At 38.6% G+C, this 12,940-nt stretch overlaps 1 protein-coding gene across 1 annotated transcript in view; it reads left to right on the top strand.

Moving 5' to 3' along the window:
- LOC131774912 (uncharacterized) overlaps window positions 1-12,940 on the top strand; it is a 69,060-nt gene that overhangs the window by 46,516 nt on the left and 9,604 nt on the right. Inside the window, exons 35-41 of the mRNA XM_066168881.1 lie at window positions 5,587-5,832; window positions 7,300-7,560; window positions 8,240-8,485; window positions 9,161-9,421; window positions 10,098-10,343; window positions 11,492-11,752; window positions 12,356-12,601. Coding sequence (XP_066024978.1) covers window positions 5,587-5,832; window positions 7,300-7,560; window positions 8,240-8,485; window positions 9,161-9,421; window positions 10,098-10,343; window positions 11,492-11,752; window positions 12,356-12,601 — 1,767 coding nt within the window. The remainder of the gene's footprint in view (window positions 1-5,586; window positions 5,833-7,299; window positions 7,561-8,239; window positions 8,486-9,160; window positions 9,422-10,097; window positions 10,344-11,491; window positions 11,753-12,355; window positions 12,602-12,940) is intronic.

The raw sequence follows: 12,940 nt of genomic DNA, 5'->3' as shown, positions 1-12,940 counted from the left end.
TTGTCAGCTTTTGTTTAGGGTGCTGCGACTGCGATAGCATAGCTCGCGGAATTCTCTCTTGCTACAAGTTGTTGCAAGATATATTCAGTTAGTTTACAGACAAAATATGGAAACTTCACTTAAAATCCTATTCATACCAGCGTGATCAGAAGAGACCTTTCCCTTCCACCTTAATTTGCATATCAAAAATTCTCCAATTTATAAGAAATCATTCTCGAAATGCGGGTGTAAATCGGGCGAAAAAAGCATATCGGTGAATAGTTTATACACCAATGAGGTCACTGATTACTTCAAACCCGCGGGTATCTCTCTAGTTTTCATCCACCAACATCTTGAAAACAACGCAAATCCATGTGCTTACTCAATTATGCACATGTTAAAGCTTATTTCCATTATTATAAAAATTGACCAAAAACATCTCACATAAACGTGATCAGTCGTAACGCTAGCAGGACCAACAAAGAAAACAAAAGCAATCGAAAGACGTCTCCCTTGAATGAGGTCATGAACCATGCAGAGAGTGGACTCTGGTCATTGGATATATACTGCGTAGCTTAAAAGGAAAATATTGTGTTACGTTATTATGCTGTTGTAACAAAAACAGGCACAAATTCGACACTAATTCGTTCTGAGAGCGTCGTTCGAAAGTCATGAAATGGAATGAAGCACAGAGTTAGGAACAGCCTTCCAAAGTTTCTTGGAAAGACGTGCACTCTGTCACCATGTCATTTAATTCTTGAGTAAGGTGACCATTGAATCTTGGGCTTTGAAAGCAATTTCGAAAAAAGCACGCATTTCCCTCCGCGTAGTGACTTTAAACTTCCTTAACGTGTCGTAAATAATTATCAAATAATATTGGATGAGTAAGTCCGATTTCGAAAATAGCATCTGCTACCTCCTTTGTCCTTGCTTTGTGTTGAAGGTAACCGCTTTCTTCTTCGATGAGACTTTCGTCGTCGTCGTCGTCGTTTGCATCCTGCTCTTGATCTTTTGCGGCTCTTCTTCGTTTCATCGCAGAAAGCCTCGAAAAGTAGCTATGAACCTGGCTCTTCGTTAGCCATTCACTTGTGATGAATTTTCTTACAGCATCTGCTTCTCTGGTCTTTCTCATTTCTACCGCAACTTGCGCGGTATCGGCTTTTCTGCCAGTTCTTTCACTGGTTTGAAACCTACTTGAAAGATATTCTTTCACTTTCTCAGTGAATCTTGTTCCACAGTCTCGCGGTTTCTGAGGAGCCCAGCCCATCTTGCACACTTCACTTTTAACTTTTCCTGTTGCTTCGAGTGCTGCAAGCGTTAGGGAGGAAAATTTCATGGCCCAGTCACGTCTGAGGCCGTCGGAAAGGCTCTCTGATGCTTCTCTCTTGCTGTGCTCCCCGAGGTGCGCATGATCTTGGAGTTCTTCTGAAGAAGTGAACTCAGAGCAGCATCCTTGATCTGGACAGTCACACAGCATGTCTTCTTTATTATCGCTGGAACTTTGACTGTGACTGCGATTCTGTTTTATGGTTCGTGGCGCTGTGGCAAAGAAACCATGATTCTCAACTTCCGCTAACACCACGAGGCCTTGCTTCTCAAGGATGAGCTCTGACCATGGTGTTAATTTGCCCTTGCCGACCCCACAGGCTTTTGAGAGACGAAGACCATCCTTTTCAGTGGCAAAATTGTGAAAAAAGCTGAAGTTATCGATACACTTAATTTTTACTTGCTTTTTGTCACTATCAATCTCGCAAACAGCAGCTGATGATCCGTTCACTTATCTCACTTTCAATGCCTCGTGCATGTCAGCTGCTGTCAAAATTTTATGGCTTTCACTGCAATATCTACGAGTTGCCCCTTTCATTGGACTAATGATGCGATCGCAAACATCCTTGCTAGATTGTGGTTTAGAAAAATCATACCTTTAGAATAAGAAAAGAAAGTATCTCGGTTTGAATAACTGATCTATCAATACCTGCCATACTAATACAGATGTTGTTAGGTAAGCTCAGTGTATGCTCCTGCCTTTACCACCAAATTCTGCTCATCATGAAAATGTTAAAATGAAAATTATACTTATAACAATTCTAAAGAAGAGGCAACAAAAATACAAGACGGTAAATAAATAAACCTACTTGAATTCTCTCCGGATGTCCTTTGAGAAAGGTATGCATTCATTCGCTACATGTACTGTGCATATAGCAATTATATGTAAACTATTGCGGTTAAGCAAAAATTAGTTTTAATCTGTCTTTAAGCAGGGGTCGACGGTATGCGATGTTTTAAGGGTCGAGAGAATAAATACATTCTTGCAGTATATTATCAAAATATTTTGATCTACTTTGTTTCTGTCGACTCTGAAATACCACTTGCTGTGATGAACAGAAACAGCACGAAATTTTAGTTCTAAAGTCGATCAAGCCAAGAGTTTACATGGTTTTGGAAGGTGCGTGCAGCTTTATAGAATGTGTTTGTGTTGTTATCTAAAAAGAATTTTCATCTTACCTCATCACTTTGATTCCAACGCGTGTACCAACGTTAGAGGCAGCTGCAATTAGATTATTGTTGTGGTAATACCCTGTGCCTTCTGATTGCAATAATACCTCGTTTACGGTTGGCTTGATCTGTTTGATGTTGCCGAGAAGGTTTTCCAGAATTGCGAAAACCGCATACCAGTCTTGGGCACAGCTTTCTAATAGATAAATACATGACATAATCTCGAGGCCGTTGTCATCTGCATTCCTCGTGATAACTGAGCTAACATGCCAATTTATTCCTCTCTTTCCGAACCACTTAGACTGCTTTTCTCTGTATTTCAGTTGGATGAACTTATTGGCCCAGTCCATGACAATAAGGGAGGCATTCTTTTGGAGGAAAGCGAGTAAATTCTGTTTTGCTCTCTCCTGGTTCTTAGTCCTGGTGATGTGCGCCTTCCACTGAAAAATCGCCTCTCTGGCTTCATCACGGTCGTGTTTCAGGTCTTATTTTCTCTCTATGTTATCAAAAGTTATCAAAGGAGATTCAATTTCTTTTCCGAGGCCTGAATCACGGATTTCAAAATTTCGCAACTATCACAGCTAGCTTGATGTTCATGGGAAGAACTTCCTCCAAAACTCGGGGTTTTGAGGATCACTTAAAGAAAAACGCATACAATTTTCAGGGCAAGGACTACCATCTTCCTGACAGCGTATCCCATACTCTGTCTTCAGGTATCGCTTGGCATCCTTCAGTGTTCTTCGAACTTCTTCACACCACTTTTCAGTTACCACACCCTCTTCCAACTCGTCTACTGTCTTGTGCATTGCTTCAAACCCTTCCGCTCCGCTTGCAGCGGTGTTGTCTGGCCCTTAAAGGGCCGCCTTTTAGAGGCCTCTCTTACTTGCAAAATTCTGTGAAGCGTTGATTTTCCATGGGGGTCAAAATCTTCCTCACAACAGTGTTTAAGATACTGTTCAATAATGGAGGATCGTCCAACAATTCTGATGACATTTGGCATGACAAGATGATTCCCAACGTCAAGTTTTAAAGTCCTTGTTCCATAGGCCACATCTTGGTAAAAATATGGTTGGTCTACAAAGGACAGAAAGTGATCAAGTTTCACCAAGTCTATTCGGACTCTGTGGTGTGGCATTTTGTTGACGATAAAGCCAGCCCCGACATTTTTGGCATGAGCCCTTGCCTTGTTAATTTGTCGGTCGCTCAGTTTTTCAAAGGGCTCGTGCATTTTTTTTAAGCATCCCGCTGCAGTATTTACAATACTGGTTACGTACACCACTGGCAATTACAATACTTTTCTTACGTTATTCACATCTCTATTTTTTCCCTAATTATTATTATTATTTCGCAATAACACACAGTATGAACTTCTAGTTTTTGTTTTTTCCCTATATGTACAAGATTACATTTGTGTAATGTAAAGTTGTTTATATTACTTGATTACTTATAAATGAATCAAATACCAATTCGATAAATTTAACAAAACACGAAAAAGAAGAACACACGAAGAGGTTTTTTGACAATATTTGTACTTGACTACCTTAAATTAAATTCTCATTTTTCCCTTGCATTTTTATCTTATTTATAAATTGTAAATTATTAAGATTTTTCTCATTAATTTTAGAACTATATTTGTACCTTTTTGTTAATAAGATAAGCAAATCCAGTTGGCGTCGGAGGTCATTGCTAAAAGCAGGAGGGGTAATTCTGAAGTAACATTTGGTCAACAGATAAACTTATGTGGGTGTTATTCAAAGTATTGAACCACGATAGGATTTCTTGATAGAATTGAATACTCATAGGACACTCCAAAAAGGTGTGTTCTAATGAATCAGGATTTTTACACTGAAAGCATAAGTCATCATTCCTGATTTTGAATGGCTTGAGTTCCTTATTAGTGACTAATATTCTGTGGAAAAACTTATAACCAAATTCTCTTCACTTTTTTTCCCTCTTCGTTTTGTAAATTTTGTGTAAGATCTTATTCCAACTAGAGTCAAAGTTTGCAAAACGTCTCCACCTTCTTTTAAAAGCGGTAGGCTCTGTCCTAATCTTTTTCTGAAGTAATTTGTATTAATCTTTACATCCACGTTTAGTTAAAGAGAAGAAAATAGAAAATAACCCATTCCTCAAATATGTTTCTGTTTGTAACAGCAGTTGCCTGTGCTTTTCTCTTCAAATAATTTTAAATTGGAGCAATAAGTTCAAATTACTTTAAGTAGTTTAGTTCAAAATTATATTTCCTTTGAAAAATTTCCAGAGATAAGAACTTACCGTCTCTATTTAGTGAATCCTGTACGAAATAAATTCCTTTTTCAAACAAATATTTCTACAAAATAGATTTGCCCTCTATTGTTATTTCTTTATTGTTCCAAAGAATAAATTCACTACTGTAAACATCAGGATAACCGCTGCGTAATTCCTTGAATGAACACATGGATTTGCATTGTTTTAAGATGTTGGTGGATAAAAATTAAACTAGAGAGATACCCGGGGGTTTGAGGTAATCAGTGACCTCATTGGTGTATAAACTATCCACCGATATGCCTTTTTTGCCTGATTTACACCTGCATTTTGAGAATGATTTCTCATAATTTGGAGAATTTTTGATATGCAAATTAAGGTGAAAGGGAAAGGTCTTTTCTGATCACGCTGGTATGAATAGGATTTTAAGTGAAGTTTCCATATTTTGTATGTAAACTTATTGAACATATCTACCAACTTGTGGTGAGAGAGAATTCCGTGAGCTATGCTATTTCAGTCGCAGCACCCTCGACAAAAGCTGTCAATTTTGGCTTGCGACGCAAAAAAAGATAATCAGAGGACAGCAAAACTATTTATGAAACATGTATCCTAAACCCTTTTCATGGCCAAAAACAAAAGAAAAATCATTGGAAGGGAAGTCGAGAGGACTGCTCTTAGCGAGAGCGACACTTAAAATCTACTCGGCGTATAAATAAGATCAGAGCAAAATACTTTACTTGGATTAGCATAGCTAATCGAAAATACGTTAATTAGCCTTTTAAATTTTCAGTTATTGTCTACAATGTGTGAGTTTGTGTTTACCACCTAGATATAAGTGTTTCCTTCATCTCCTCTATATAATCACAGTGCCTGCGTCTATACAGTCAATACAAAACGGAACAGTAACCAAAGGAAACAGTATTACTTTGCCGTGTATAGCAGCAGGTACTCCTCCGCCTGAGGTCTCTTGGGTCAAAGTAAGCAGTGGCCAACGGCTTTATTCAAATTTGTTGGCGCTTGCAAATGCTAGCCCGAATGAAGCAGGAGAGTATAGATGTGAAGTCAGTAGTGAGTGTGGCAATGTATCAGAGACAATAACAATCGACGTGCAATGTAAGTTAAAAGGACTAGGTATGACCTTGACTGAAACAAATTTAGACAAAGTTGGGTCTGTTTTTCAGAATCTGCAGAATCTGCATATTTCAACATAACTTAGGTAGAAAAACACTAAATTAAATATACGTACACCAAAATACAAGCCAGACTGAGGCCTGGTGACGTAGGACCACCATAATAGTGGAAATACCCTTAATTCTAAATACTGGTCTTGTCGAATGGATTATGAGAATATTTGAAATACATTATGTAAAGTCATTTATATTAACGACTCGTTTAGGGCCTTTCATGTAGAGGTTGGGGACCCCAAGCAGTTGAAGCAACTGGCCTGTTCTTATAATCTGTTATGTTACCCTGATCATGTTTGTATTCTCAGTGGGGTAGCCTGCCTAAGCGGATTGCCTCCTCTGCTGAGATAAGGTAACACTGTCAGCCAGGGTCGCAATTTGCCACGTAAGTGACATACACCCCGTGCCAATTGCGAGAAATCTTGGTTCCTGGTTTGATTCAAGGCTTTCCATGGCAACACACATCACGAAAATTTGTGCCTCTTCATTTTACTACATTTATAATATTCGTCGGATCAGAAAGTACCTTTCACAGCAGTCAACTGAAACTCTTGTCCATGCATTCATAACGAGCCGCCTGGACTATTGTAATGGCCTATTATATGGACTACCGGACTGCTTGTTGAATAAGCTGCAACAAGTACAGAATGCTTGTGCCAGACTTATTCTTAAAGAACAGAAATTTTGTCATATTACGCCCTTAATTTTTAAGTTACACTGGTTACCAATTAGATATAGAATTGAGTTTAAAATATTGTTAATTACTTTTAAGATTCTTAATTTTTTAGCCCCTTCCTATCTATCCTCTCTTATTTCCCTTAGACCCCCCTCCAAATATAATTTAAGAAATTCCAGCGATAAGCTTTTACTTAGCCATCCATCATTTAAATCGAAAGCTACACTGGGGGACCGTTCCTTTACCTGTGCTGCTCCGAAACTATGGAACGAACTACCGCTGGATATTAGGAGCGCAGGAACAGTAAATATTTTTAAAGCTAAACTTAAGACTCACCTTTTTCGTAGTGCATTTTTATAGCTTTTTTAGCCATTCTAAGTTTACTTTTAATTGTTTCTTAAAATTATTGTAAGTCTATTTTAATGGTAATTTTTAATCTTGTAATGCGCATTTGAACATTTTATGGAATTTGCGCACTATAAATTTTAATATTATTATTATTATTATTAAGTAACCCACCCAGATGCAAGCGCACCAGTAACCTCAACCCTAGATCCCAGAGTTGTAAGAATGCAGGTAAACGCAGGGTATTTTTCAACCACGGCTAGGGGGGCTGCCTCACCTATATGGGGTTTCCCACGTACACGTAACAAGCCCTTAAGGTATATGTGAAGAATGTTCCTATCGACGCCACAGCATTTGTTTGTGTTGTTTCCATAGACTCTCCAGTAAATGTTCAGTTGTCGGCAATTAAGTCTGTTGTCTGTGAGAATGAGGCCATAATCTTCAAATGCTCATCCCATGGAAATCCAGCTGTAGATGGCTATGCATTGTTTGAAAATGACACTCTCGTGTATGATGTTAGCACCTCCGGTGTATGGAAGAGAAAGATGCTGAGTTGGGGAACGTTTGTTTATCAATGTATGGCCAAGAACGCCATAGGTACAGGCAACAGCACGGGACTTGTTGTTAATGTAAACTGTAAGTAATTGATGTAATGTCTTTAGTTTAGAGAAACACTTAACTTAAGTTTTGGCGACAAGCAATGAAATGAAGTTGTTCTGACGGGTTATAGATTGACGCAATGACTTTAAGACGTACCAAAGCACTTAACGAGGGTAAAACACAATACTTACATACACTGGACAAATAAACTTGTGGTCATCTCTTACAGAATAAAACACTTGACAGGGTGTGAAAAAATTAAAAAGAAAAAGAAAAGTAATGTTAAAAAATTAACAAATTGCTAAGTTAAAAATTAGACAAATAATAGAGATTTAAGGTATATTAAAATGATTCTTTAATTAATGAATAAAAAAGCGATAACATACATCTTTAAATTATTAAGGGGCACTCGAGGACTTCATCTCACGAGCGCTAAAAGTACAACGGATCACTTCACATTCCGATGAGCCGCTGCAAAAAGAGTGGCTAGACCTTTCCAAGAATGGAATCATAGAGAAATGTTAAAAGTAAACGCTTAAAAAACTACTCGGCGTATAGATAAGATCAGAACAAAATACTTTACTTGGATTAGAATAGCTAATTTAAAACGCGTTAATTGGCCTTTGAAATTGTCAGTTATTGTCTACGATAGGTAAATTTGTGTTTACTACATAGATACATCAGTGTTTCCTTTATCTCTTCTACTTAATGATAGTGCCTGCGTCCATACGGTCAATACAAAACGGAACAGTAACCAAAGGAGACAGTATTACTTTACCGTGTATAACAGCAGGGACTCCTCCACCTATGGTCTCTTGGGTCAAAGTAAACAGTGGCCAACGAGTTTATTCAAGTTTGTTGGCGGTTACAAATGCTGGCCGGAATGAAGCAGGAGAATATAGATGTGAAGTTAGTAATGAGTGTGGCAATGCATCAGAGACAATAACAATCGAAGTGCAATGTAAGTTAAAAGGAATAGTTATGACCTTGACTGAAACAAATTTAGACAGAGTTTGCGTCTGTTTTTCAGAATCTGCATACCTCAACATAACTTGGAAAGAAAAACACTAAATATATGTATGCCAAAACACAAGGATGAGCCCTGGTGACGTAAGATCACCATATAGTGGAAATACCCTTAATTCTTAATTCTGGTCTTGTTGAATGGATTATGAAAAGATTTTAATTACATTATGTTAAGTCATTTTTGTAAACGACTGATTTAGGGCCTTTTTATATGGAGGTGGGGAACCCCAAGCAGGTGAGGTAACCAGCCTCTCTTTATGATCTGTTATGTTACCATGATCACGTTTGCATGATAAGTGGGGTAACTCGCCTAAGCGGATTGTTTCCTCTGCTGAGATAGGGTAACACTGTCAGCGAGGGTTGCAATTTGCCATGTAAGTAACCAGCCCAGCTGGGGTTTCCTTCATGTTATGTCATGGTAAGCGCACCAGCGACCTCACTCCTAGATCCCAGAGTTGTAAGATTGCAGCTAAAAGCGGGCTATTTTTCAACCACGGCTAGGGGGTTACCTCACCCACTTTGGCTCTCCTACCTTCATGAAACCAAGCCCTCACGGTATCTGTGGCGTTTCCTATCAACACCCTAGCAATTTTTTGTGTTGTTTCCATAGACTCTCCAGTAAATGTTCAGTTTTCGGCAAGTAGGTCTGCGCTCTGTAAGAATGAGACCATAATCTTCAAATGCTCATCCCATGGAAATCCAGCTGCAGATGGCTATGCATTGTTTGAAAATGACACTCTCGTACATGACGTTAGCACCTCCGGTGTATGGAAGAGAAAGATGCTGAGTTGGGGAATGTTTGTTTATCGATGTGTGGCCAAAAACGCCATAGGTACTGGCAACAGCACGGGACTTGTTGTTAATGTAAACTGTAAGTAATTGATGTGATGTCTGCAATTTAGAGAAAGTTTTGGCGACAGGCAATGAAATGAAGCTGTTTTAAGGGGTTTTAGATTGAGAGAATGACTTGTGGACGTACCAAAGCACTTAAACAGGGTAAAACACAATAAGTACATACACTGGACAAGTAAACTTGTGGCCATCTCTTACAGAACAAAACACTTGACAGAGTGTGAAAAAATAAAAAGTAATACAAAAGCAGTGATAAAGAAGAAACAAATTGCTAAGTTAAAAATTAGGCAAGTAAAGGATATTTAAGATATCTTAAAATGATTCTTTAATTAACGATTTAAAAAAGGGATGACATACATCTTTAAGTTATTAGAATAATTCTTTTGACACACTTACCCCATATTTAGGCACTGAGGGGCACTCGAGGACTTCATCTCACGAACTTGAAGAACAACGGATCAATCCACATTCCAATAAGCCGCTGAAAAGAGAATGCAACCTCAGAGAACTAACGCTTTATAATCTACTCCGCGTATAGATAAGATCGGAGCAAAATAATTTACTTGGATTAGCTTCGCTGATCTAAAACACGTTAATTGGCCTTTGAAATTTTCAGTTATTGTTTACAATGGGTGAATTTGTATTTACTACATAGGTACATCAGTGTTTCCTTTATCTCTTCTATTTAATGACAGTGCCTGCGTCCATACAGTCAATACAAAACGCAACAGTAACCAAAGGAAACAGTATTACTTTGCCGTGTATAGCAGCAGGTACTCCTACGCCTATGGTCTCTTGGGTCAAAGTAAGCAGTGGCCAACGGGTTTATTCAAGTTTGTTGGCACTTACAAATGCTAGCCGGAATGAATCAGGAGAGTATAGATGTGAAGTCAGTAATGAGTGTGGCAATGCATCAGAGAAAATAACAATCGACGTGCAATGTAAGTTAAAAGGACTAAGTATGACCTTCACTGAAACAAATTCAAACAAATTTTGCGCCTGCTTTTCAGAATCTGCAGAATCTGCATACCTCAACATAACTTGGGTCGAAAAACACCAATTATACGCATGCCAAAATACCAGGATGAGGTCTGGTGACGTAGGAACACCATAATTGTGGAAATTCCCTTAATTGTGGAATGGATCATGCGAAAATTATAAATACATTGTTTAAGTCATTTATACCAACGACTCATTTAGGGCCTTTTTATGTGGAGGCGGAACACCCCAGGTAGCTGAAATAACCGGCCTCTCCTTATACTCTGTTATGTTACCTTGACCACGTTTGCACGTTTGCATGCCCCCCCCCCCCCCAACGGCCTCAACTGTAAGTACTTTTTAGAAATGCTAGGATATTATCCTAGCATTCCTAACATTCCGAGCTGCGCGAGAGTGTCAAAATCCGTGCGTATGTCAGAAATGTCACTAGACCTAAAGTACGCCAGATAAGGGCGAATAAATATGAGAAGATAAATGAATTAATGCCTGATATAAAAATGTCATCAGCTAATGCTTTTGTTTCACACGCAATCAATAGTGCCTTTATTTCTCGGCCGGTTCCTTTGCGTTACATTGTAGATTATAAAGAGAAATATATCCACACGATTTATTCGCCCTTACCTGGCGTACTTTAGGTCTAGTGACATTTCTGTGACATACGCACGGATTTTGACACCCTCACGTAGCTCGGAATGTTAGGAATGTTTGGATAATATCCTAGCATTTCTAAAAAGTACTTACAGTTGAGGCCGCTTGCGTCCCCTTATGTAAGTGGTGTAGCCCGCCTGAGCGGATTGTCTGCTCTGCTGAGTAGAGTAACACAGTCAGCCAGGGTGGCAATTTGCCATGTAAGTAACCCGCCCGGCTGGGGTTGCCTTCATGTTATATTATTGCTAGCGCACCAGCAACCTTATTTCAAGATCCCGGGGTTGTAACATTGCAGGTAAACGCTGGCTATTTTTCAACCAAGGCTTGGGGGGCTACCTCACCTACTTGGGGTCTCCCGCCTTCATGTAAACAAGCCCTTAGGGTATCTATGGAGATAAGTTCCTATCAACATCACAGCAATGTGTTTGTTTTGTTTCCATAGACTCTCCAGTAAATGTTCAGTTGTCGGCAAGTAGGTCTGTTGTCTGTGAGAATGAGACCATAATCTTCAAATGCTCATCCCATGGAAATCCAGCTGTAGATGGCTATGCATTGTTTGAAAATAACTTTCCCGTAAATGATGTTAGCAGCTCTGGTGTATGGAAGAGAAAGATGCTGAGTTGGGGAATGCATGTTTATCAATGTGTGGCCAAGAACGCCATAGGTACAGGCAACAGCACGGGACTTGTTGTTATTGTTAACTGTAAGTAATGGATGTTAGGTCTATGCTTAAAAGAAACCATTTTTAACTTAAGTTTTGGAGACATGTTAGATGAGGTAGTTTGTCAGACAGTTTTTAGATTGACGGACTAATGGACGTAGGCAAGCTCAATTTATCTGATTGTCTGAAGACACAAAATATGTACAAAGGCGACTAAGGTATTTAAGCTTGTTTTTTTTTGATGAAATTGAAATCATTTTTCGTCAACACATGTAAGGCCACAAAAGTCTTTTCTCTTAGGAAAGGTCAAACATTTGTTAATTGATCAAACATTTCTTCATCTAGACCGATCTTGTTCCACACTGTTTGTCAAATAGTTCAAAATGAACTCGAGAAAATATTGTAAAGCATGAGCCGGGGAGTTCACTGGTGCGCTCGTAGCATCTTATTTATTTCATAATTCATAACAGACTGATCATTGGTATGCAAATTTAACTAAAGTCTTGTTCATGGAGAGCAGTAATATATTTATTTATCTATTATTAACCAAGCTTCGACGGTCTGTATGGGTGAATCTAGACCTTCCGTTAAATTTGTAAAACTATATTTATGCGACAATAAACATTTCTTCTTATTCATCAACAGTGACTTCATCCATTGAAGAAATGCAGGAAAATACATTAATCGAAGGGAGGTCTTTCAACCTGTCATGCCAAGCAACTGGGGTCCCTGCACCAACTGTCGTTTGGATTAAGGACAGCAGTGGTCAAAAAACAAATGGAAATGTACTTTTTTTCTCAAAAATCAGCTTCAGGGACGCTGGAAAATATACCTGTGAGGCAAGTAATCCATGTGGTAATGCATCAGAAAAAACCACCATCGATGTGAAAGGTAAGATGTATTAGATATTTTTATGCCAACTCGTTATCCTAGTTAATAGGGCGGCAATCAGCAATCAAGTGGAGGAATGAAGAACACTTACAGAGCTTTGATGTATAAGCGGTAAAAATTTCACTTTTCGAAACGCCTATTCTAACATTTGATTGTATGTAATCATAGGAGCCAGATGGTATTCACATATTACGATTGATTACAAGGTATACAGTATAAGTTTTTTAAGTAGAAATTTTTTAAGTAAAAGGCCAAATGCTTTTCAACGAAAAACATCGATGTCAACCGTGGAAGCGGCCGTTATAAAACAGCCGCCTGAAGGAAAGTGACCTCAGAAAC

The sequence above is a fragment of the Pocillopora verrucosa genome, chromosome 6 (assembly GCF_036669915.1).
Source record: "Pocillopora verrucosa isolate sample1 chromosome 6, ASM3666991v2, whole genome shotgun sequence".
In the NCBI taxonomy this organism is placed as follows: domain Eukaryota; kingdom Metazoa; phylum Cnidaria; class Anthozoa; order Scleractinia; family Pocilloporidae; genus Pocillopora; species Pocillopora verrucosa.
This window is presented reverse-complemented; position numbering and strand designations above follow the sequence as displayed.